Source organism: Acipenser ruthenus, chromosome 5 (genome assembly GCF_902713425.1).
Source record: "Acipenser ruthenus chromosome 5, fAciRut3.2 maternal haplotype, whole genome shotgun sequence".
NCBI classification, from domain to species: Eukaryota; Metazoa; Chordata; class Actinopteri; order Acipenseriformes; family Acipenseridae; genus Acipenser; species Acipenser ruthenus.
The window spans coordinates 38,026,072-38,050,184 of NC_081193.1; the positions used below are offsets into that span (position 1 = coordinate 38,026,072).

Consider the following 24,113-nt stretch of genomic DNA (forward strand, 5'->3'; position numbering starts at 1 on the left):
ACACAGTCCTTTCAGCTATGTATTTTTAACATTGTATCTTATTTTGTGTTCCCTGAAAAATTGACAAGGGTTAGAATGTGCCAAAATTAAATAATTAGATATGCGTCACACTCTTTTAACTGTCATTGAAGTCCAAATTTTATAGGGTCGGATTTGTGAGTGCTGACTGTATTACTGAAGACAACAACTTTTTAAAATTGTTTTTCCAATAAAGGCATTTTATAACTACAACAGGGAAACAGCACAGGGCAGGTTATTATGAAATTGAAGTACTCATCACTTACATCTCTTTATTGCTTAATTAACCCTTTAAGTGGGAATATGCCCCTTTTTACTTTCACATTTGTTTGACTAAAATGGTTGCAGGATTCCTCCAAGGTCTCTCATTTATAACTTCAATTATACTCTAGATGGCAGGGAGATATATAAGCCAATAAAAAGCTCTCCCACATAGATGTACCTTCAGTGGAGAGAATTTTATGTAGAACATACAGTACCTCCTTTTCCGATTATTTTAATACAAAATCAAGGCAGACCTTGAATACTCATAGTAGTCGTTATCTTTTTGGTTGGATTTGCTGAATGACTTCAGTGATTGATTAACTAGACCGGAGGCTTCATTACTTAAACCAGAACTAAGTAGACAGGTGGATAGTTGTTTTTATTTAACTGCAGTCCTGCTTTTGCAATTAACTTAAAAGCTGGTGGAAGAGTACATTCATAAATTAAAAACGTATAAAGTTTCATGACAATTTCATAAGCGATTATCCAGATATATGCTAGATGTAAGTGTGACATACAGACAGATTGATAAACGGATGGACAAACATCCTAATATTCTCAAGAACAGGCTACATAATATGATAAAATTGGATAAACAGTTTTCCAGATATATGCAAAGAATGTGTGACAAAGGTGTATGAATGACAGACACCTCCCTATATCAAGGACACAGATAACCAACAGTGATAGACAAAGTGATTCTTGGTGATACATCTCCCTCCTGACCTGTGAGGGCGCTGTGTAAAGGTAACAGAGTATCCTGGACTGGATGGCCTGACAATTCATTCCCAGGGTTAGGCGGAAGTTGATCATCTAGAAAGAGGGCGGAGCTCCGGTACACTAAATCATCGACCCGGAAGGGAAACAATGTGGCAGCCGTAGATTGGAGGAGCTGTTGTACTCGTTAACCAAGGGGTCATGATAGATGGTACAAAAGGGGGTGGAGCGAGGTGATCTGTTCCTTTTGTAATGGTTAAATGTGAACCGGAAGGAGAAACCTGTGTTGTTATCATGAGTATTTTGTTTGTTTCTTGACCTGTCTGAAAATACTGTTTGTTATTATTTAGATGGATGAAATACGATCCGGAGCTGTCGCCAAAGGCCAGCACTAAACACGGACAACACTTCACTTTATTTTCACAATAAACTGTATTTGCACTACAAGCACTATGAGCACGCACTGTGGACTTGTGTTTGTGTTACATGTGGGTGTAAAAGAATGGGACTATTATTATTTCGGGACCAACCCGTGGATTACAGTAAAGCAATACACGCCGCTGTATTGCTTATCATTATTATTTACTGTGTGTTTTGTGTCATCAGACACTTGGAATTAAAATAAAACATCATTACACCTGGATTATCGTGGTCTGTCTGATAATTGATCATCTGCACACTGTTAACCACTTTGCCACACCAACACATTATTATATTATTATATATTGCAATTTAATAATTAGAAGATGGGATGGGGTTGAGTCCAATGTAGCCTCATTCTTTTGGAGACGATGTCAATCTCTGTCCTAGAGATAATTACTGAGAGACTGGATCTGGGCAATCAGGCTGTATTTTTTAGTCGTTCCTTCACCTGCAGTGCAAGAAGCAGAGACGTAAACATCCAGCCAAGTAACGTTTTGGCTTTGCTAGACTACAGCCTGGCTTCAGAGCAACATTCTGTCAGGCCTGGAACAGAGGTCCTGTCATCTTTCAGTACAGTTGTATGAATTATACACATCACCTCCTCTCAAATGAAGCGAATCTAAACTTTTACTTTGGGAAATTACAGCTTATTTGGTTAACTCTTTGATCTCAGCCTTACTTCCGCCTGTTTTTCACTGTTTTCAGTTGTGTAACTACTGGATAGGTTGTGCTGCATGCATGTAACATATCAAATGAAAGGGCACACAATTTCCTTTCATATTATATAAATTGCAACAGGATCAGACATAATATATGTGGTAGAGATGAGAATATATATAACGCTTTTCCAAAAAAAATCATGTTTGGTCACTGCTATATATTTTGTAAACATAGATGGCTCAAAAAACACTGCACCATTGAACTTCAATATTAAATGAACATGGGTAAAAAAAAAGAAGCAAACTGTGTGAAAAACAAGTGTTTTATTGGCACTTTTACCAATCACAACTATCTCTTTTGCTCTCACTCTGTCTCTCTCACTGGTCTGTAGCTTCTCGAGCAACCTAGCTAGGCAACCAAGACAAACCGCATTGGAAACGCCTAAGCCTGCACTTTCAGAAGATATATAATCAGATTGGCTGAGCTTTGTATTATTTGAGTTACAGTATGAGTGAAAGCTGAGATTCTAAGCTTTCCAACAATACAACCCCCTTCTGTCTGGCTGCTAAAATGACGGAGTAATCGACTCCTATGCGGGTGACCCCTGTCACATGATGAGTGGCTTACCTTTAGGCGATCGTAGCGGAATACCACATGCCAACAGTGAATACGTCATTGGAAAGCGCCGGGTCTGTACTTTTTTTTTTTTTTTTTTTTTTTTTTTTTTTTTTTTAATTTAGTCGTTGCCAATTAGTTTTTATTATTTTCTCCCCAATTTGAAATGCCCAATTATTTTTAGGCTCAGCTCACCGCTACCACCCCTGCGCTGACTCGGGAGGGGCGAGGATGAACACACGCTGTCCTCCTTCAGCCGCCAGCTTCTTTACACTCTGCAGACTCACCGTGCAGCCGCTTCAGAGCTACAGCGTCGGAGGACAACGCAGCTCTGGGCAGCTTACAGGCAAGCCCGCAGGTGCCCGGCCAGACTACAGGGGTCGCTGGTGCGCGGTGAGCCGAGGACACCCTGGCCGACCTAACCCTCCCTCCCCCCAGACGACACTCAGCCAATTGAGCGCCGCCCCCTGGGAGCTCCCGTCCACGGTCGGCTGTAGAATAGCCTGGACTCGAACTAGCGACGTCCAGGCTATAGAGCGCATCCTGCACTCTAGCGAGTGCTTTTACTGGATGCGCCACTCGGGAGCCCCTGGGTCTGTACTTTTAAACAAGCCACGTAGGTGGCTTTTATGTTGCCTGAGTAATATTCACGTAAAGTTCGGTGCCTATGGGGCTGAGTTTGACACAATCAGCATGAAAGATAAAATATTCTGAATTTGTGAAACAGTTTCCAAAGGTTTAAGATGGTGCAGTTTCTGCCATTGCTGATACAGAAAAGGTTTAAGCAACAGTGGTGGGCACCAGAAAAGCATTATTAACATACTTCATTTAGGCAGGTAATTCCAACAATTTTAGAAACCCAATTTGAAAGAAGGGTTCTATTTACAACAAGGTTCTGGAATTTTTTTTTATTTAATTTTTTTTTTATTCCAAAACGAAATAGACATTTGTCAGGGCCTTTTCTGGAGACACATTAATGAGGTTAGACCTGGTGGTGGTGGGGGTGTAGATAAAATGCTTAGCAAATAACCTTTTAATATTGTGGAATTTCTTGAATGTTTATGAGCTTGTCTTTGTTGTTCTAAGCCAAAGTATGAGAGCGAATCAGAGAGGTGAGATGCGGACCCACCCATTCAGGAGATGCCATTAAATCACTACCCATTTTTTCCCTTGAAAAAAAAAAATCATTTCACCAAAACATTTCTTAAAGAAGTTGTTTTTCCTGCTTGATGTGTGATTTCATGCTTACATTTTCTCCTCTAATGACACTTTTTACTATGTATTTTTATTGCCTCCACCACAGGAATCCAGAAGGGCTATATTCATGTGTAACACTGCCTCCATGTGGCAACAATTAAGACTTCATTAAAAATGGTCAGCCACATTCTGTAAATTATGTACCCCCTTTCCCCTGCAAGCAAGATTAATGATATGAAAATTTATTTACAACAATAAAAACTATTTACACACATCAGAAAGAAACAGCCACTAAAGAGCTCTATTCACGGTGTGATGTGGCAAGTGTGAATAGGTGGTTGGACAGCTGTTAATTTTCCACTGACCACATGCTGAGCGCCTTAGGTCTACCACAGGAAACGCTGAGAGGTACTCTTGTCATCCCAGTTCAAAATAACACGCCTTTACTCACTAAAAAATGTAAAAAGCTGACATCTGAGGGAAAATCATGTACTGAGTTGAAGTTTGTGTGATTATGTGAAGATAATGTGAAGGAAAAGTTCTGGGGTATGAAGCAGTAATTTCTCCCCCCCCCCCCCCCGAAAAATATGTTAATGTTTTACAATGAAAAATGTCTAACAAATTCACTATTTCCGGGTTGAAGTTGTTACTGGTGCACATCCCTCGTGGTCATTGTTAAACATACTTATTCCATGATTCAAGCCATGAATGTGGTCATTGTTTATAAGGTGCGTGTACAAAACTATGTGCATGACAAGAAGAGAATACACTATAGTGCTCATTATTAGTATTGCACTTTATAAAAATATTCATATGCCAAAATTTGGTAAAGATCACTGCTGCATTAATATCTAAACATGCAACTTGTATTTTTGTCGCAAAGACTAAAGCCTGTTTTCTTGTGTCACTCTAAAGCTCAATGAATCAATTGGTTCGTGGGTCTCTGGCTGATTCTCACGTCGTCATTAATGTTACTGCTGTAATTATGTTTACAGACAGTGGTAGGGCTGCAAAGCTAAAAAAAAAAAAAAAAAGTATGACACAAAGCATGTCAATAGACAGATCTGTACTTCAAGTACTGGTACATTTAGTCTTGTTGTTCAAAGCCTTTGAATAAAAAAACATAGATTTTTTGTTTTAGGTACTTTTTACATTTACCTAGCCTAGTTTTTTTTTTTTTGTTTGTTTGTTTTAAAAACAAGTAGCTGCTGTTAAATGATAATTTAAAAGATGTTTCTGCCTGTATTTTTTTCAATAATCAAGCACCATACATAAATCAACCTACTCCAACATGGAATTATTTAACATACAACATACACATGGTGTGGGTATATACCTTTTAAAATGTACAGCTTTATTTTCTGTCAGTTTTTGGTGGGGAAAAAAGGTCCTTTCATAATATATTCCAATAATCTTCAAAACACTGTAAATACTGTAATTGTGGTTATCTTGGCAGAAGGCCCACAGGGAGCGTTGCATTGGCCTTTCTACTGATTTGATGGGAAATTGTCTGCAAATATGTCACCTCATTGCGCTACAGCCACCCCTACTTACCTTTTACAGATGAAGCCAGGATGAGACTTGCTAAGCTAAACTCCATGGTTCAGTAATTTGGTGGTGAGGTGACATTCAAACTGGAGAATAAAAGCAGGGTAAATAACTACAAATAAAAGTGTGTACTGTATGGTCTGAATAAGTCTAGAGGCTAAATACTCCAGGACAGGATTAGGTTGGTGCCAGTCATGAACACTGAAAAAACGTGTTATTTAGTTTGTGTAATTACACAAGCCAACCCATGATTAAGAATGATAAAATCAGAATGAAGCATTTCTGCTCTTAAAATAATCCACTGGAGTTTTTTTTTTTTTTTTTTTTTTGCAATTCATTGTGCTGTCAAGTTGTTTCCTCTTTGTGTCAGAGAGCTGTTCCACTCAGTTTATTATGGTTAAGGCATGATGACACTGCTGATGTGTCCCATGTAGAGAACACTTCTTTTGACTGTCAGGCAGTGATTTATGAAGACACTGGGCAGGGCAAAGCTTCAACTACCCTCAGACTGACAGCATGTAATAGACAATTAAAAGAAATAAAACATTGCATATGAGTCTTCATGTTGAGTTACAATAATCCCTTAATTACTTTATATTAAGTTGATGTTTTCTTCAATTGGTTTCCCAGATCAGATATAAAACCAAATTCAATGACTGTTTCTTGAGGCCTTATAAAGGAAGGGGTGTGGAGAGTGTGCAAGTTTTATGAGGTCACAAGGTGCTTAATGTTTTTCAGAAACTTGCATCCGGCATTGATTAGAAAACCCTGGCCATTATAAACATTATAAATATGCAATATGTTTTGAAGATTGACTGTTTTACTTTCTTTTTCCTTTTCCTGCATGCACCCCACTGATAAAGACATAACAGCTGTACAGAACATGGTCAGTTCTATTTTCAGTCCACTCTAGGAAATGTAGGGATTAAATCTGGATACAGAACATTATTGTTTAAAAAAGCTTACAAGTTTACATCAGAGAATTGGCCTAGTGTAAAACATCTATCAAATGTGTTCTCGAACGTTTAATATTGCACACAAAGTTAAAAATGCTAAATGGATCTAGTGAATGACATTTAGTTTTATCTCCAAGACCCCTTTTACAAAACTATTTAAACTCATTGAAGCGTGTTTTAAAGCTACCTTAAATTGAAAACCTTAATACGAATCTACAATACAGAGTATAATTGAGTATTTCCTATTAATTGACAGTTCTTAAACACATAATAAACACTCATTAAAATGTAAATCTGGCCCTACATTAAGTCAGTCAATAATAATAAAGCTTTACAATTAAATATGTAATACAAAAGGAAGACTACCTAATCTTCCCACAGGCTGAATGTAGTACATATTCAAATACATTCCAGGAATACAGATTTTTATCATTTAACAAAGACCAGAAAAACAGTGTTGTGTTTAAGACAGATATATGGCTTTTTTGTGTTCTCAATCTTGATGAGGGTACTGATTATGACAGTTGGCCTTTAAACACTACATCTCCAGAAAACCAACCAACCAGATTTAGAGAATATTTGGTAAATCTCAAGTGAGGTATAGAAACACATCAGCTAGTGCCTTCATCAGTGTACCTTTAGAAGGCACTTCCTGAAATGTTTGTCTACTTGAATTAAATCTTATATGTTTCACCTTACAGTTTTTGATTGTGTTTTTGAAGTTATGGGTGAAGAGATATATTTGAACCAAGTAGCACAAAAAAAACTACTGAAAAAGTATTAATGTCTGCTTTTGTGTTATGAAGTAAAATAGGTTTATAATGGGGACGTCTTTGTATAACATTCATAAATTTACAAGACAGTGTTAATGATCAAAATATTTTAATAATATATATAGCCCTTCCACACACAAAAAAAAGCGTGTGGATGTAGACCTTTATAAATGCAGACAGCAGCCTCTTAATTGTAGTGTAGGGCTTCTGGCTGATATTTTATTGTGGATTCATCCTCGTGCCACAAATTGATTTAGAATCTTTCCACTGTCAGCAGGACACACAGTGAAAAATAAATCAAACAAACGTAGGACTTAATACTAAAGACTGAAATTCAAGAAGTCTAATTGCAATAACCAAGAAGGAACTATTGGGTTCCCACTTCCAAAAACCTAATGCAGAACTTATGTAGAAAAACGGTTCTGTTTTCCAAATTGAAATGTGAAAGAAATGTGTTGGAAGGTGATGACAGGAATGAAGTGAACCAGTTGTTTCCTGATCCTGGTGCCAGATGTGTCACATACTGAGCTAAATAAATCTGTTAGAAATTTATATTTAATAACTTAAAAATGCAGGGGTATTATAAGGGCTCATTAATGCTGGGTTTTTCCTTGTGCCAGACAAAAAAAAAAAAGAGTAATTAATCCAGGATGCAAATACTATGTTATTATAGGAACTAGTGTTTTGCTTCAAAAGGAAAAAGAGTGAAGACTTTGGGTGCCTGCAAGTTGTAAGTGACAATCTGAAGTCGTGGGCCAATCTTCACAATACCAAGTCATTAATAATGAGCATTTGCACTCCCCTCAGAGCAAGATGCCATGTTGAATGCAGTTATTGTGTAGTGCTAACATTGTCTAATGTATTCAGTGCATGTAGCTATACTTGTTGAAGTTCATTTTGGGACTTTTCAGAACAAGTTTCAATGTGTTCTAGTAACACTAACTTTCTATTTTTTTCTTGCCAAAATTTGTTTATGAACAGACTGGCAATGTATAGGATAAAATGCAAAGTGATCAGTGCAAGACAAACATAGTGCAGACGTTTCAGTCACTATGTGCTAAGAAAGCATGTTAATTTAAGGACTCCTTACTAATTTCGTAAAATCAACAAGGAAAACAGAAACAACAAAAAAATTATATATATATTTATTTTCTGCTTGTTGTTATACTGCAACACAGTACAGAACAGAATTTGTTAAAAGTCAACCCAATGTTCCTTTGAGGAAGGGAAGTGGCTAAACTAAATCAACCACATCAAATGGGTTATCAGGGTCTGAGGTTTCAGCTGTTATTCTTCTATGTTTTTTTTGTTTTGTTAACAAATAAAAATCAGAAGAATATGAAGCTTGCTTGCTGTTGGAGTCAGAAAGGCATGTAAATGCCATTCCAGAATGATAAATGGCCACAGTAGACTACTATTGTGATGAATGACCAAACCAAGAAAAATAAACTGCTGCTAACATTTTAGTTAGAACTCCACTTAAAACATGTCGTGCCACACTGCTTTACTGAAACTAAATATTTTCCTTTATTAATCACTGTTGGATTATTACTGCTAACTGATTAACCCACAGTGGCACCAAATATGCATGTATGCAATATTATCTAAGGCTGTATCAGGAGCATGTTGCTATGGCTTCTACAGTATAAGTATGTGCTATGATTAGCAATATTGGTGCCTCAGATTGCTGGATAGTCAGATTTTTTTTTTTTTTTTAAACTCACAAAAAACGTTATTCACAGCATACATCACAAAAGTACATTGAAAAAAGTTGTACTAATATATATATGAAAATAAGTTATTTATAAATGTGTGGTACTACAGTTTGTAATACAACATTTCTTCCTCATAATAGCACAAGTTTCCTTGTGTAAAATATACCCCCCCCCCCCCCCCCCCATGAAAACCCTACGGCAGGGGTCCCCAACCTGTCGACTGAGAGATACTGGTCGATCTCAAAGCCTTACAGAGTAGGTCGCAAAACATTTCTCCTTTTTAAAATGTATGATTTATTTTACTGTTTACTTTCTCAAGTTAACCCTTTAGAGCCCAAGCTATTTTTGCCTGTTTTTGTTTTTACTGTTGTTAGTTTTCTGGCTATACTTATTTAACTATAAAGGTTACAGGTAAATGTCATACATCTTAAAAAAAAAAAAAAAATGTTATAGTCTGTCACTCACCCTGTTTAGTACAGATAACAAAAACCACAGAAAAAGAGAAATGTTTTTTAGAAAAAAAAATATTGTTTATACAATTTATTTTAGCATGGCCATTTCAAATCTGATACTGTACAATGAAACTTCAACATGTAGAGAGCATTTTTTTTTTTTTTTTTTTTTTTAAACGGGATAATAAAGGAATTATGGCCATATAAAACAAAAGCAACCACAATAAACTTAACAATTGAAAAATGTGCAAAAGACAAAATGAATATTCACATTATTTGTCCCAGGGACCCTGATCGTGTGGTGCAAGATGGAGCTATTTAATATGAATATGACAGAAATGAACCAAATATGGTTCATTCTATTTGCTCAATGACCATGCATGCACCATTACCTAGACATGGTATATATTAATATGTACACGCTGTTGTATTGTATTGTATTGTATTCAATGCAAACACATCTTTATAATATCAGATTTTTAATAACATATATATATATAAAAAAAAACTAATATATATATATATATATATATATATATATATATATATAAAATACACATTTATTACGGTAAATGGGGAATGTCCATAATTGCTACACTGTAAACAATCATATTGTTTGTGTGTTTTTGGTTAAATATTATATAATGATAACATATTTTGGCAAACAAAAAACAAAATGCAACTCCGCTCAATATTATATTTTAGATATGGTGCCAACCATTGCAACCTAACCCTAACAGCTGACTTGTCTCGTGCATCTGATCCACAAACACAGAAACCAAATAAATATTTATCAGAAAATAGATCCTTGTGCCTTCGATGTCGCCATTTCTCATTTTTTGTAAAAAATTTTGTCTGAAACAATTTGTTTACTGCACCGAGGTAGGTCTGTCTTACAGCGCAGCAACAAAACACTCACATTCACGACTCTCTTCTGACACGCTCCAATGCCGGAAATACACAAATGGGACCGTGTTTTGAAGCTCTGACTGCTCTTTTTAAAAGGTACTTAGCCAGCACGGCTGTCTCTTACAGTGCCTGAGTAAAAAGATTTAAAGGGCCAGGTCGTCGGCATGATTTTTAACATTAGGCGTACCCGAAATTACTTTGAAAACTGTGTTTGTTGCTCTCTTCAGTTTGATGAATCGATCGATATTGTAGACACATACAGATGAGTGTACTCATTAGAATGGTTTTTGATGACTGGCGTGAAAGGAGGAACCACTGACAATAATTCAGTTGAAGGAAAAAAAAGTAGCACACAAGATATTTATGCTGCCTTTAAAAAACACTACAAAAATACATTAGAACAGATAGTGTTCCCTTTCAATTCGAAGACGACCACCAACATTATGTATGGGATATTCCTGCCCTTGAGGTAGGTAATGCTGTGCTCTCTATACAAGAGCTGCCAAAGGCCCCTTCCTGGGATGACACACTCGGTCCCGCCCACCGAGGGTATAAAACTGTCACTCACAGGAAGATCTCCCTCTTTTTCCCTCTCAAGATGGTACGGTAAGACCTCTGTGTTTAGCTGAGCGTGTTGATAGGAAAGAGCCCCTCGAGTCGATTTGTCAATGGGTTTGTCTAGCAGTGCAAAAGGGACCCTCATTTGTCCCATTCCTGAATTCACGGCATCATACACCAACAGGCCCTGTATGGAAAGGTTTTGAACATGAATGATGTTATGAACTATTTTTTTAAAGTTGTAAATTAAATTTGTTCAAGGCCACTTCAGAGAAGACTATTCAAATAACCAAATTAATGCACTGTATGGTGACCTACTGCTGCACTCAGAAGTGAGGTGGTTAAGTAGGGGAAAAGTACTGCAACAACTCAAAGATCTTCTACCACAAATAAATATTTTCTTAGAATCTAGAAATGAACACTACCACCAAGTTGCTATTAGAGCTGACTTTTCTGACTGACCTGATGGCAAAGCTGAACGAAATAAACACAGAACTTCAAGGAACACAGAAAGACATTACTGAAAAGATAAGTTCAGTGAAAACCTTCAAAGAGAACTGAAACTGTGGATAAAACTACTTTAAAAAAAGGACCTGAAACATTTTCCAAACTTGAGTGAAGAACATAAAGGCACAGATATGTCATCTTTTGAAAAATACACCTCTCACTTGGAAAAAGATTCTGGCAGAATTTGAAAGATGTTTCACTGATTTCAAACAGCTGGAGCTGGTCGCCATGTTCATATCCTTTCCATTCATGACAGCTGATGTTTGTGAAACTGCAGAAAAAATTGGGTCAGTGTTTAATCTTGACAAGGCGGGTCTTGCAAATGAAATAACCATTCAAAATAGCATCCAACTAAAATGCAGAGCTCAGATGCTAATTTTTGGGAACTGATCAGTATATCAGAACACCCAGAGATAAAGCAGGTTGCACTCTGTGTAAAAGCATTTTTTGGTTCCACTTACAGATCAAGGATGACAGACACTCACCTGAATGACTGCATGAGACTTGCTCTCACCAAGTAAACCCCGAACTTCAACAAACTGGGTGATGACATGCAGTGCCAGCCCTCTCACTAATGATAAATTTCTCTTCAACACTTACATTAATCATTTGTTGATTACAGCCTATAGGTAGATCGCAAGACTCGGTAAATCTAAGGTAGTTCCTCATAAGGAAAAGGTTAGAGACCCCTGCCCTACAGAATTAAAATATGAAACAGTTTATATGTTGCAGGCATTTTTTTCACGTTATTATCATGCTTCATATTCGCACAGTTTTCTCAAACCACTCAAATAGGACAAAGCATATGAACTATTAAATAACTTCTTATACTTCATTTTTTTTAATGTATTTCATTTTAAATCCAACAGATTTTTACTGTCTTAAACTACATATTTGAAGAAACAAAAAAGACACTGAGCATGCCCTCATTTCACATCCTCATGCTCAAATCCACATTTTTAGTTTTGTCTAAATACACACAAAAAATTACAACATTTCATTTTGGATTTTGTTTCTCTATTAAGTGTAAGAGCTTTTATGAGAGATGTCAATGAAGAGTCCAATATTTCTGACGGATGTGCCAAACGTACCCAGTTTAACAACTTTCCGGGGGGGGGGGGGGGGGGGGGGGCTGGGGGGTGAAATGACTTTTATACTTGTTAAAAATTCCCTGAAATTCTTAGCTTATGGGCTGTTTTCTGTTTTGTTTTTTCTCTTAAACCATCCTGCATGATTTGTCAGAACCGCTCGAAAATGAAGTGCTAACTGTTAGGTTTTATTGAAAGGAAACAGAGTGAAACAACATATGTACTTTTTTGGCAATAAAGGCCCACAGATATGTGGTGTTCCTTAGGGTAAATTCTTTGTTATGAATTACAACCTGCTTACTGATGAGTTAATAAAAAGTGTACCTGCTGAGCCATTAGGTTTTTTCCACTCAGTGTATGCAGTCAGTTTTATTTAATTGATGTGTGCAAGTTTAAAGTTTAAAGCGCTTTTTAGTGTGAAGAAATATGTTCTTAATTTCATTTTGTTTTTTCAATTTCATTTGGATATTAAAGTAGCTGCCAAAGTTAACAGTCCTTGAGCACGATTACTGATTTGGGGTAATGGAACCTAAGATTTTGGAACAATAATATTAAGAATTAAGATGTGAGGCTGTGTGACACATTAGCTCTCTCTCTCTCTCTCTCTCTCTCTCTGATATATATATCTTGAAAGACATATTTGAATCACATGCCGAGTACAGCAGTCATTAAGTGGCTGCTTTTCAGTTACAGCCCTGAGTAGTCTTGGATTTACAGTAATCATGGCTATCTATTGTTACAGTAGTGAGGAGGGGTCTTGCACAGCATCTGTAGTATGTGTTGGGTCACAACTCAAGTACCTAGAGGTTTTAAATACTGTGTCTTCACATTTTACTACCAATGCAATTATTGACAAAACTACAGATTGAAAAAGGCAAGAGTGGAATCAAAGATAAACAGACATAGCTTGAATGGTTTCTCAACTGCTACAGGCATGTTTAATAAAGTCATCAAGCATGGGTTAGATAAAAAGCTGTGTGTATAAGATCATGGGAAAGTGTAATGAATCTCTTTGGGCCCCAACCCCTTTTGGCTACAGCAGCTGCCAGCTGGAGTTAAATGTGTTTGACAATATGGGGTTAGGAGAACTTAGATAAAACTGAAACCAGATGGGGAGTAAGGTGGCACTTCAGCTTTATTTAGTTTTTTTTTCTTCTTCTTTATTGTTACACACCAGCATCTGGTCTTGCAGGGGGGCCACTGCATTTTCTCATTATTATAGTGTAATCCTGTTAATTGCACACCTCATTTGCCAAAGAAAATTAGCCAATTAAACTGGACATATATTTAACATGGTACATTGTAAGGTTCAAAAACAAGTTTCTTCTTCAAAATGAAAGTCCTGACACAAAATGCTTTCAAACTTAAAGAAACTTTTTTGTATATTTCAGGATCAACCAGGTAAGACAGCTTGTAGCTAAACTGGCAGGTTATTTTACTGAAGAGCACAGTTCTTTCTCCAGGACTCGAATGTTGGTTGTGAGTAAAGCATGGCTGTTTTGCTTGAGAAAAGACTGACCAGAGGGCAACCAGACTCTTTGAAATAGGGTGGGCAACAATGACAATAAGAGAGGAGACAAATAATGTGCTGATCAGAGATACAAAAGACTGCTTCAAAGGACAAATCAAAAGTGGGTGAGGTACCAGTGAAGATATTTTAGTCACTTCAGGACAAGCAATCACCACCTCCTCAAGACAATGACTGTGAGACCACCCTTGCAATTCTCCCAGGACTTGCAGTATGCCGGTTCACATAACCCCCAAAATACAGTCTGGCGCAATGACTCCAAAGAATAGCCTTTATATAGCATTATGGGGACTGTTTCCTTTCTCTTAGAACAATCTCGAGTGCTCCCACAGTTGTAAGTAACATGGGTGTGGTTCAATGAAAGTGGGTGACACATATTATGAGCTTTCTGTATTTCATAACTTTCCGGGAAATTCCCTCCCTGTTGCTTCATGATGTCTTCTGGCAAGATATGTCTTGGTGTGACAGGACGGTCGAGTGGTGACGTCCCCAGATCAGGATGCTGACTGACACATACACACAGGTACTGCAGCTTGAAACGCCGGTGCGCATATACATATATATTTTTTTAATTATTATTTAAAATAACACTTTTACAAAAGAACAACGCTAACAGAGAAAACTAAAAAGGTGTAACAAAACAAATCTCGATCACAAAAATAATACCTCCACCAAAACAAGTTCCGTGCTGGCCTTTCCAGCATGCATAGCAATTGTTTACTTTCTTTTACTTTCTCTCGTCTCTCTCGCTCACTTACCTCTCTGTACACCCACCTCCCCCCTCTTCGGCTCGGAATGCTCAGCCTCCCCCCACTTAGGCTCTGGACGCTCAACCTCATACCTCTTGGGCACTGGAGATGCGGGCTTACCCCTCTTGGGAGCAGGACTTCCGTCCCTCCCCTATCCATTGACATGTGTTTCAAGCCTGTACTGCAAAGTACTGTGGCTCTGCAAGTCATCAAAATGAAGTGCTTTTTTATCGTGTTTACACGATCGTGGTCCTAGAAGCCCACTTCAGTATGATCGCGTTGACACGATCCCGGTCCTTAAAGGGTTAAATGATATTCTGTAAATTGCCTATCAATCAAATCTTGAAAAAACCCATGAACTTGACATATTAACACATATCCACTGATGTACAGCCGCCCAAGCCGTGAGGTTCAGAGTTACAGATATATATATATATATATATATATATATATATATATATATATATATATATATATATATATATATATATATATATATATATATATATATATATATATATATATATATATATATAAAACAATAATGAACATTTTGTATTAATGCCTTTGGGAGTGCTGATATTACCAGTCCATTATTGGGTCTCAGATGAATGCTGTCACATCCTGTGGAAGCCTGAGTTGTTGTTACTGGGAGAGCTGAGTCATTTCAGTTGATTGTAAAGTTGAAGTGGTGGGGTTGTAACACCTTGGCACCACAATTAGGCAGTTTGGAAGGTTCCGTACCGGTCTTCATTTTTGTTGACATTTGTAGTTGTAACAGCTGTGTCCACTAGTAGCAGTATTGTCATTCGCCACATGCCATTCTGAAAAAGTGTAGTATTTATTCTTTGTCAATATCTGCTTTTGATTCTGGTATCTTTTTAAGCTGCTCAATATGATACCACTCATCCACAGGTCTGTCTCCTTTATAGTTTCTCCTGTCCTATGAATTTTCCTTTTTGTCTTTAAACCTCTATTTGACCACAGTTTTACCAAATATGTCCACTACAGCATATGGGCATTTCCAATTGGCTGTCCAACAACCCTTGTGCTTGTAGTTCTTTACCATGGCCATGTCTCTCAGTTCCCATCTCTCTCCCCCTTTACGGTTTTATCGTAATACATTTTGTTGTACTTCTGTGTGAAGATATGCTAATCACTTCAGGACACAATCACCACCTCCTCAAGACAATGACTGGGAGACCACCCTTGCAATTCTCCCAGGACTCACAGAATGCTGGTTCAAACAACCCCCAAAATACAGAGTGGCGTCATGACTGCAAAGTCTAGTCTTTATAATAATTCACACATTATAACTTGTCAAAAATATCCTTACAACATATTTTTGATTCTTTATTTCCCATGGCATTCCAGTAAACATGGGAACTTCCCATTCCAAAATGTTTCGGCTATAAAATTTATTGTGCAAGCAACTTGACTTCTGTTACTGCAGCTCCAAAATCTGCTTCCCCTGAGCCTCAAGATAATCCAAAAAAGAGGACTGCCAAAACTTGCACCTACTCCAGAAAATCAAGTCCCTCATTTGGGTTCCCCCAAAAGGCCTCAGAATCAGTTATTCCCCACTAATAATAGCACCATCCTTTCATGGAACAAATCGACAACTGTTCCAAAACATTAGGAAACAAATCCTCATCTGCAAAACTGGAAGTCTCATGGTCCGTCACGGATGTCGTCCCTGTCTACACCCTCACAACTTAGGTTCCTGCTCCTTCCACTAGATCTCCTTCATCCCACTTGCTGCCGCTGTCTCTGCTGAGTCAGAAGCTGAATCATCTCAGGTAATCCTCTCTCCCTTACAGCCTCCCTTTAGCCCATGTCAAGGAGCTAGTTCTTCTCCCACCTCAACTTACTGCTGCAACTGTGCGAATTGTCTCCGATCCACTGCTCAGGACATTCCCTCAGAATCGGTGCCGGCACAACAGCAGCTCAACATTGCATTCTGCCTCACATGATCAAAATCCTAGCTTGCTGGACCAGTGCTTGAATTATGGGACAAAAAGTGAGCCCTAAATGTGAGCCAAGTGAGTTAGCACAGCCAATCAATGTTGTTATTATTATTATTATTATTATTATTTATTTCTTAGCAGACGCCCTTATCCAGGGCGACTTACAATCGCAAGCAAATACAAATACATTCAAGTGATACAATATAAGTCATACAATAAGAACAAGAAATACAATAATTCTCAAGTGTGACAAATCACAATTCAATAATACAGCAGATAATAGTGAAAGTTACATCAGGATATGATTAAATAGTGATAGTTACATCAGGATATGATTAAGTACAAAATACTACAGATTAAACACTTGGCAGATTACAATATTCTGAGGTACAGGATTAAATGCAGTAAAATAGGGGGCAGATAAGAGCAAAATAAAGCATATTTAAATGAAGGGTGATAGTGTCCCAGGATACAACAGAGGAGTTCTACAGGTGCTGTTTGAAGAGGTGAGTCTTAAGGAGGCGCCGGAATGTGGTCAGGGACTGGGCAGTCCTGACATCTGTAGGAAGGTCGTTCCACCACTGCGGAGCAAGGGTGGAGAAGGAGCGGGCTCGGGAGGCAGGGGAGCGTAGCGGAGGTAGAGCCAGTCTTCTAGTGCAGGCGGAGCGGAGAGGTCGAGTGGGGGTGTAGGGCGAGGTGAGGGTCTGGAGGTAGCTGGGTGCAGTCTGATCAAGGCATCTGTAGGCTAGTCCTCTCAGACTTCAAACATTTACGTACTCGAGAAAATATCTATCAATACAATACTAAAAAACATAGGTCTTTAAGGTTGGCAATGTTGCAACAAACTGATAAAAATGCATAAATAAAAATCAGCCACCCTCACAGTTTACAAACACAAATAATCAATGACGCTCAAGTGTCAAAAAGAGAAACAATTGCGACTGAAGATTGAAAGTATAATAACGTTGCTTAGAAAGGTGGTTTAAAGTATTAGGATTCCTGTATTTTGGATGCATTATGTGTTCTTTAAGGTTTAAGCTTACCTTTCATAACACATTAACATTAATAGACTGTTATATTCTTAGAGTAAATACGATATTACTAATTACCATTGACTTAATTTAATATATGAATTATCCTGCTTGTATTACTGATCCTCTTGATCATATAGGAGGCTGTGTGGTCCAGTGGTTAAAGAAACGGGCTTGTAACCAGGAGGTCCCCGGTTCAAATCCCACCTCAGCCACTGACTCATTATGTGACCCTGAGCAAGTCACTTGTGCTCCGTCTTTCGGGTGAGACGTAGTTGTAAGTGACTCTGCAACTGATGCATAGTTCACACATCCTAGTCTCTGTAAGTCGCCTTGGATAAAGGTGTCTTTGTCTGCTAAATAAACAAATAATAAATAATAATAATAATGCATCCAACTCTTAATGTACAAAGAAAGACCAAAAAACTTAAGGGTAGATGTACTAAGATGGGCCAGTCGCAGCGCAAACATACCACAATTTGCATTTCTGTTGCAACAATTCACAAAGTATACATTTTGTCATATATACGAAGAGAAAATATGTTAATAAAGAGAGCCACAATATGCCAATTTAAATATCTTGGCGAGATGAATTGCAAATTTTTTGAAAAAATAATGAAAGGCAGTTTAATCATAGTGGGGCCCCCACCTTCATCCCAAAATTCAAAATGTGTTTCTATCAAAAAGCTTTTCCTAATCATACAGTAGCCCCTCGCTAAACTGGATATGTTTGTCCAACATAAGGAGGTGTCGGGTTTTAAAAAATACAATAAAATCGCACACATGTACATTTATAGACTCAGTGTATTTTAAATGTATAAATCATTGCACTAAAATAACACTAATGTGTTTTTGGTAGGCTACAAATTACATTATGAAAAAAATATAAATCTGTACAGTACACCGATATATTTTTTTTGTAAGGTCTTAGTCCATAGGACAGAGTGTACTAGAGAGAAAAAAAAGAGGCTATTCCGTTTGCACCTGCAATCCCTGTGTCTGTCCGTTTATTCTGTTTAAATAAAAAGCAAGAGAGACCACGTGCCCTAGACCTCTACTGCTCTCTCCTCTGCTAAACACTCCTATTTCCAATCTATTATCCAATCCTCCACTAACAACCCCCGGAAACTATTCTTTGCCTTCTCCTGCCTCCTCTGATGACTTTGCCTCTTTCTTTTCGTATCCGCATACTCTTTAACACCTCTCCCTCCACCCCACCCCCTCCTGCTCCAACCCCAACACTCTGTCTCCCCTACTAACTCACCCACCTTCTCCTCCTTCTCTCCCCTCTCCGACTCGGACCTCTCCCTCTTCCAGGGCCACAAACCCACCACGTGCGCCCTGGACCCCCTCCCCACTCACGTCTTTCAAGCTGCTGCTCCTGCTCTACTTCTCTTCATCTCTTCCCTTCTCAACACCTCTCTCCTCTCTGGCCTCTTTCCCTCAGCCTTCAAGCAAGCCTCTATCACCCCCCCTCCTCAAAAAACCCTTGACCCCACCTCCCTCCAGAACTACCATCCTCTTACCCTTCCTCTCTAAAACCCTTGAGTGGGCAGTACACCACCAGCTCTCTGCTTTCCTGTCTAACCACTCTCTGCTCGACCCTCTCCAATCTGGTTTCCACTCTGTTCACTCCACTGAAACTGCTCTCCTGTCTGTCACTAACTCGCTAAACTCTGCCCGTGCTGCCTCTCTCTCTCCTCTGTCCTAATTCTCCTCGATCTCTTTGCTGCCTTTGACACTGTCGATCACTCTATTCTACTATCCTCTCTCGCTGACCTGGGAATCTCTGGCACTGCTCTGGCCTGGTTCTCCTCCTACCTCTCTGACCGCACATACCAGGTAACCTGGCGTGGCTCAACCTCCACACCTCACCCTCTCTCAACAGGAGTCCCCCAACGATCAGTCTTGGGTCCTCACCTGCTCTCTCTACACCCGCTCCCTGGGCCCCCTCATCGCATCCTATGGTTTCTCATACCATTTCTATGCTGACGATGCTCAGATCTTCCTCTCCTTCCCCCCTCCTCTGACCCCACCATCCCCTCCCATATCTCTACCTGTCTGTCTGCTATCTCCTCCTGTATGCACTCACATCACCTCAAACTCAACTTCTCTAAATTCTTCCCCTCCTCATCTTCCCCCTCCTCTGATCTCTCCATCTCCATTCCTGTGGAATCTACCACGCTGTCTCCCTCCTCCTCAGCCAAGAACCTTGGCATAACCCCGGACCCCTGCCTCTCCTACTCCCGCCTAGACTACTGCAACTCCCTCCTGGCCGACCTCCCTGCGTCCGCTACCCATCCGCTCCAGCTCATCCAGAACTCCGCTGCTCATCTGGTGTTCTCTGCCTCGCTTCTCCCATGCTACTCCACTGCTCTGCTCACTCCACTGGCTCCCGATCACCGCTTGCATCCAGTTAAAGACTCTTGTACTCGCCTACCAATGCCTTGACCAGACTGCACCCAGCTACCTCCAGACCCTCATCTCACACTACACCCCCAACCGACCTCTCCGCTCCACCTGCAGTAGAAGACTGGCTGTACCTCCGCTAGGCTCCCCTGCCTCCAGAGCCCGCTCCTTCTCCATCCTTGCCCTGCAGTGGTGGAACTACCTTCCTACAGATGTCAGGACTGCCCAGTCCCTGACCACCTTCCGGTGCCACCTCAAGACACACCTCTTCAGACAACACCATTAAAACTCAACTCTTCCCTTCTGGACAATATAGCACTCTGCCTTTAATGCACTTTAACTTGCATTTATCTGCTCCCTATTTTACTTATTTAATCCTGCACTTAACCCAATCTGTAGTATCTTGTATTTCACTTGCACTCGTATCTATCCCTGATGTAAATATCAACACTGTTATCTGCTCTTGAACTGCTCCGATATCAAATCATACTGTGTTTTGTATTTGTTCTTATTAGGACTGAAGTCATTGTATTTTGTATCTTGCTCTTAAATGTACTGTAATTCTTGATATGTATTTTTTGTATACAACTGTAAAGTCGCCCTGGGTAAGGGTGTCTGCTAAGAAATTAATAATAATAATAATAATAATAATAATAATAATAATAATAATAATAATAATAATAATAATACTGTGTGTTAGAATGATTTGGGTAATGACTTGATTGTTAATTGTTCGTAATTAGCCCCTGCTTAAAAGCAGCAGAATCCCTGTATCCAGTGTGGTGTAGTGCAGTGGTTTTCAACCCCAGTCCTGGGTACCCACTGTGTCTGCTGGTTTTCATTCCAACTGAGCTCTCAATTACTTAACTAGACTCTCAATTGAAATGATAATTTGCTTAGACCCTTTTAATTGTTTTCAGCTCTTAAACAGTTGCAGAGTTCAAGTTAGCTATAACATTTTAAAATAACATGAACTCTGCAACTGTTTAAAAAGGTCTAATTAAACAAATTATCAGTTTAATTAAGAGTCTAGTTAAGTAATTGAGAGCTCAGTTGGAATGAAAACCAGCAGACACAATGTGTCCCCAGGACCAGGGGTAAAAACCAGTGGTGTAGTTGAAGGTGTACTACTGCGGTGGAGAGGTTTGGTGTGTTTGGAATGAGTAAAAACTGTGTTTAGAAAACGTGTACTGTATGAAAATGTGCAACTGTGTGCTGTAAGTACGATCTGCACATCTAGTGTTAATAAACACTGAAATACAAGACACTGGTAGTTAGGGAACAACTTCAAAAGATTAGTTAGACTTTAAATGGAAGATAGACTTGTTTTGTTGTAACTTTTATTTGTGACAATAAAAAAAAACCTTTGATTTATTGCAATTCAGCGTCTCCAACCTTATTTGTTTGTCTAGCAATCTTGCACCCTGTCAGCAATGCTACCACAAATATATAATAATTTGAGCACTCTATGGACTTCCTCTACTTATGAACTCTATCTAAGAAACAATGTCAAATTCATTATATTCTGTTTTCCATAACAACCTGAACCAATTAACTAAACCAAGTAAGAAGCAGATCATTTAGGCCAAGTGTTGTTTAAATAGAAGCATAAATAAGAACAACAAATTATAGTAAGTTCAGTGTTCGTTTATATAATTTTTTTTTGCTCATTTTATTAATGACAGGTACGAACATCCCAGTTTTCTTCTGCCACCCCGTCTACAAAATGTATTATTAAATGTATTAAAATTTATTATTTAAAGACTTTTGGTGGCCATTTTAATAGGATATAATTAAGTCCAGATGTAACAACAGTGGAATTTAATGTCGCTGTGTTAATATAATGGGGTAACTTGCAGAAAATAGCATGCATGCCCACTCCTTTGTAGTTTATCACTGTTACATCCTAAAGGGTCATTAAGGGTATCCGTTAATTACACAGTTCCACGCATACACTGAAATGGTTGTGGTCACTTGGTTTAAAAACGTACGCTCAATATCTCTTTGTTTTCTCTCCAATAATATGTGGGCATGAGAGCCAATCTGGAAATCAGAAGGCATGACTGTGAAGACCACATTTGGAGAAGATTGCATCCACATTTTTTGAGTGCTAATGTGCTAATCTGCTGCTTACTTGATCCAGATGTATTACACTGGGCATAAATGCCTTGCTACTTACAGTTTCTCATTGGATACAATCACCTACTGAGCTCTTTTATTATAATAAGCTTATTATAAACCATTTAATAAATCATTAGATTTTTATAATGCACACTTTTAAGAACCATTATTAAATACCTGAAACCCCAGATATAAATCTAACCCAGTACAAATATCTGATCACTGGCATCGCAGGGCTGTATCTGAAAACTCATCCCCAAAGGTTTAAACCTGTAACAGACACAGCTCTACATACACTTAATACTTTACATCCAGAAACCTGATGAATCAAATTCACATAAGCTTTCCAATACAACAATTTACCTTTTTGCTGCCTCTCAGCTGGCCCTGCCTGTGTAAGAATTCCTTATTTATGTTTAAAGTAGGATAAGCCGTGCTGGTCCACATAGCTATTTTGTTTTGTATTTGTATTGTAATCTTATAGTAGTAATTGTGCATTTTCAGATATCTGAACTACATAATTTGAGGTCCATTAACTCTGCCTGAGGTCTGTTCAGAATTATTATTTCACAGCATTGGTTGACTAGCTCAAATAGCAAAGTCTGAAGTGTCACCATAAAAATCATAACATAAATCTCACGCAAAATAAAGTACCTTGCTGTTTCTCTGTTCTTTTTTCTGCGTTCCATTAATTATGCTACAATACAGTGTTGTGCATCTGTCTTCTTAATTATAATTGGGGGATAACTTTGAGGCTGGTTAAGTGCACAAGGAAATAAACCAAAGGTTTTGGGTAGACAAACAACCAAAACCTTGTGGAGGGCTGTTTAAACTAACAGGGAGACATATTTTCCAAACAGGTTTCAGTAATTACGCAACAAGTGTTTTTAATATACCTTTAAAAAGTCAATTTTGTTGATGTGATGTGATTTGAACAGTAGAATCTCTGATTGAACTAGAATGGAGTTTTAAAGGTTTAAATAAAAAAAAGTGTATTTCATCACAATAATGTATATCCATTTGAAATATTTTAAAGAAACACCAATTTATTATTTTCAACAAGCATAGATGAATATCAAATAAAAGTAAGGGGCAGTTTCCGGATACATCTGTATACAAACAAGTATTTTGTATTGACAGCTATTTTGAGTCACTGTATCGCAGGACACACTGGCTTGGAATCCCTATAAAAGTCAGTGGGACAGTCAATTCTACTGATGTAAATATCTGTTAAAAAAAAAAAAAAAACATTAAAATGTGATATTTATAATGGGAGCAACAATAAAAAAACTACAAAAATCTGTAAATTACATGACAGATTTTCTTTTTCAGAGAGCCTCAAAATCTGTTGAATTTATATCCGCAACCATTGCCATCAGATACTGGAATGTAGTCAAAATAATAACCCCAGAACTCTATTTAATATGTCAACCTTTTGATGTTGAACTCTTCCTCTTCAATTCTCTTTGAATTCAATGGAATGATCTCAATGTTGTAGCCTGTACCCTTGGGGCAACATCTGTTCAAATGTAGTCATTTCAAAGCACTGTCTTAGGTTTAACTAAATAAACCTGATACAGACAAGTCTGTATTTCAGGTGCATGGACCACACACACATACAGATAAAGAAAAAGATGAATTCTTTCATTCACGTCTGACTTGCTTCAGGCAATGCAATGCAATACAAAATTATTTTAGAAGATGGTTTTGCATTTTTGTTTAATAAATTATTAACATATGCTTTCCAAACTAGATTCTAGAAATCTAATTAAAAAATGGCAACCTAAATTATATTAGAATTATAAAAAGCCAAAAGCTAGCAAAGGAAATCAGAGCAGACATTTCTGATGCAAATTTCACAAAATCCTCTGAAACTTTCTCCAAAAGTTCCAGATGACATGGCACAGC

At 38.1% G+C, this 24,113-nt stretch overlaps 1 protein-coding gene across 1 annotated transcript in view; it reads right to left on the minus strand.

Annotated features, from left to right (window-relative positions):
* Positions 1 to 11,407, minus strand: part of LOC131737219 (hormonally up-regulated neu tumor-associated kinase-like) — a 40,410-nt gene extending 29,003 nt beyond the window's left edge. Inside the window, exons 1-2 of the mRNA XM_059024780.1 lie at positions 11,399 to 11,407; positions 10,258 to 10,332 (exon numbers count right to left, since the gene is read on the minus strand). Of these exons, the coding sequence (XP_058880763.1) occupies positions 10,258 to 10,332; positions 11,399 to 11,407 (84 nt within the window). The remainder of the gene's footprint in view (positions 1 to 10,257; positions 10,333 to 11,398) is intronic.
* Between the last annotated feature and the right edge of the window lie 12,706 nt (positions 11,408 to 24,113).